Source organism: Erigeron canadensis, chromosome 5 (assembly GCF_010389155.1).
Source record: "Erigeron canadensis isolate Cc75 chromosome 5, C_canadensis_v1, whole genome shotgun sequence".
In the NCBI taxonomy this organism is placed as follows: Eukaryota; Viridiplantae; Streptophyta; class Magnoliopsida; order Asterales; family Asteraceae; genus Erigeron; species Erigeron canadensis.
The window spans coordinates 7,678,735-7,681,031 of record NC_057765.1 but is presented as its reverse complement, the minus strand read 5'-3'; the positions used below and the strand labels follow the sequence as shown (position 1 = coordinate 7,681,031).

General features: G+C 39.8%; 1 protein-coding gene across 1 annotated transcript; it reads right to left on the bottom strand.

Annotated features, from left to right (window-relative positions):
- Window positions 1–372: 372 nt before the first annotated feature.
- Window positions 373–1,722, bottom strand: LOC122601111. Its single transcript, XM_043773883.1, has one exon. The coding sequence runs from the start codon at window positions 1,720–1,722 to the stop codon at window positions 373–375; it is 1,350 nt and encodes a 449-aa protein (XP_043629818.1).
- Between the last annotated feature and the right edge of the window lie 575 nt (window positions 1,723–2,297).

Below are 2,297 nucleotides of genomic sequence, written 5' to 3'. Positions count from 1 at the left end.
AATTCCTCTTGGAAGTTTTAGTGACAAATCAGCCATCACCAAGGTGGTGTCGACTTTTTCCAATGGTCCAAAGTCATATTGATCAAACAATATATCCAGTAGGATACTCACACCCGCCCCCATATCCAAAAGTGCCTTATTCATTTTAAAATCACCAACTTGAATTGTAATTAAAGGCGCTCCCGGATATTGGAGTTTAGGTGGGAGTATACCCATCACAATGGCACTAACTTCCTCATTCAAAACAATCTTCTTTGGAAGTTTATGATGTCGTTTTTGGGTACACAACTCCTTAAGATATTTAGCATAAGCCGGAACTTGTTTAATAATGTCAATAAGAGGTACATTGATTTTCACTTGTTTACAAATTTCTCACATTTCTTCCTCATGGGGACCTCTTTTCCTAAGTGTAGGCCTAAGTTTTGGATCAATTAAAGCCAAAGGAAAAGGAATGGTATTGCCCTCCATATCCTTTCCTTGTTTTTCAAAAAATTTAACGTTAGACCTATCATTTTCTACCTCTTTAAAAGACACTTTCTTATTTGATTTAGGTAGAATAAGTTCTGTTTCATGCTCACTGTCTTGGTCATCATCAACATCCTCCACCACACCATCAACAAGTGATGATGGAGGTTCAACTTTATTATCATAAATCCTACTGCTACAAAGAGTACTTACATTGTTTATCTCCACATTCTTGACATTCTTTGAACCACCACTTTGATGTTGTGGATTGATCTTCGTGTCACTTGGTAGCTTTCTCGGATTCTTCCTCGATTCTGACACATCCTCCGCCAATTGACCTACTTGCTTTTGCAAACTCTCAACCGTCTTGTCCCGAATCTCATTCTTCCTATCCATCTCTTTCAAGTACTCCATAATCTCTCCGGTTGATACTTCATTGCTTCCTAAAGGTCCACCTTGGTTATTAACTTGTTGATAGTTCCTTGGATAGCTTCTATTAAATCCTCCTTGATTTTGGCCACCTTGGTAATTCCCTTGGTTGTAATTTCGGCCTTGGAATGGTTGAAATGATGCTCCACTGTTTTGGTTGTTTCCTTGAAAGTTCAGGTTGAGTTGATTTGAAGAATTTCCATACCGAAGGTGTGGATGGTTTCTCATTCCCGGATGATAAGTGTTGGAGTTCATGTCAAATGGTCTCTTTTCCCCATACACTTGATTCACTTCTTCAACCTGTTCCGGGATCAATGGACATTGCAGAGCCGTATGTCCAAGTTCATCACAACTTTCACAAATCGGATATTCTTGAGAAACATGAGCAACACCCTGATTTTCAGCTTTCCCCAACTTCGCAAACTTCCGTTCCAAAGCTTCAAGTCGATCTTTGGTGGCTTGATCACTTGTAGATAATGAAGAAGCTATTAGATGCCTTGGTCTCCTGTTTGATTGAGCTTGTCTTTTTGAATTCACGCTCATTTTCTCTAAAAATTCCCAATCAACATCTTCAGGATTTGACACGACAGCTCCATTACTAATTGAGTTCACATCTCTTTTCTCTTCCGGTAATAAACCATCATAGAAAGCGGTGATTAATTCGCATCTAGCAATCCCATGGTGTGGACATGTTCTCAACAACTCATTAAACCTCTTGAAAGCTTCATGAAAAGTTTCACCCGATTGTTGTTGAAAAGTTCTTATTGAAGTTCTTGCATCACTAGTCTTTTGCATGGTGTAATATTCATCCAAGAATTGTTGTTGCATTTCAGCCCATGCAAAGATACTACCTGATGGCAATGCTAAAAACCATTGCTTTGCTTTATCCTTCAAATTGAACTAAAATAAGACTAGTTTAACTTCATCCGGAGAAAATCCTTGACCTCCAATGGTACCACAAATAGCCTCAAACTCCGACAAGTGCAAATAAGGCTCCTCCGTTGCTTTACCATAGAAACTCGGCAAAATACTCAAACATTGAGGTCTAACTTCAAAAGCTCTGCCCCTCAACACCGGTGGTACTATAGGTGAGGCATTAACGGCTATGGCGGGTCGGAAATGACTATCAACTCCTTGTGGCGGAGGGTGATAGTTCATGTTTGGTATGGCACGGTTATGTGGATGGTAAATTGGGTGATTTCCACGACGGTTTTGGCGGGGTGTTGGTGGACCATGAGGAATTCTTGGTCCTTGGTTGACATAATGAGGTTGGTTATATTGAGGATATTGAATGTTTTGTGGTTGCACATAATCATCTCCATCATTCCAATCATATCCATCATCATGATTATCGAACCTCCCATCATTCCAATTATCAACCCTTTCATGCACCGACTCCGTAT

What these genes read in the sequence shown, in the direction of transcription:
- LOC122601111 (XM_043773883.1), bottom strand. Translation starts at nt 1,722, where the DNA reads ATGCAACAACAATTCTTGGATGAATATTACACCATGCAAAAGACTAGT.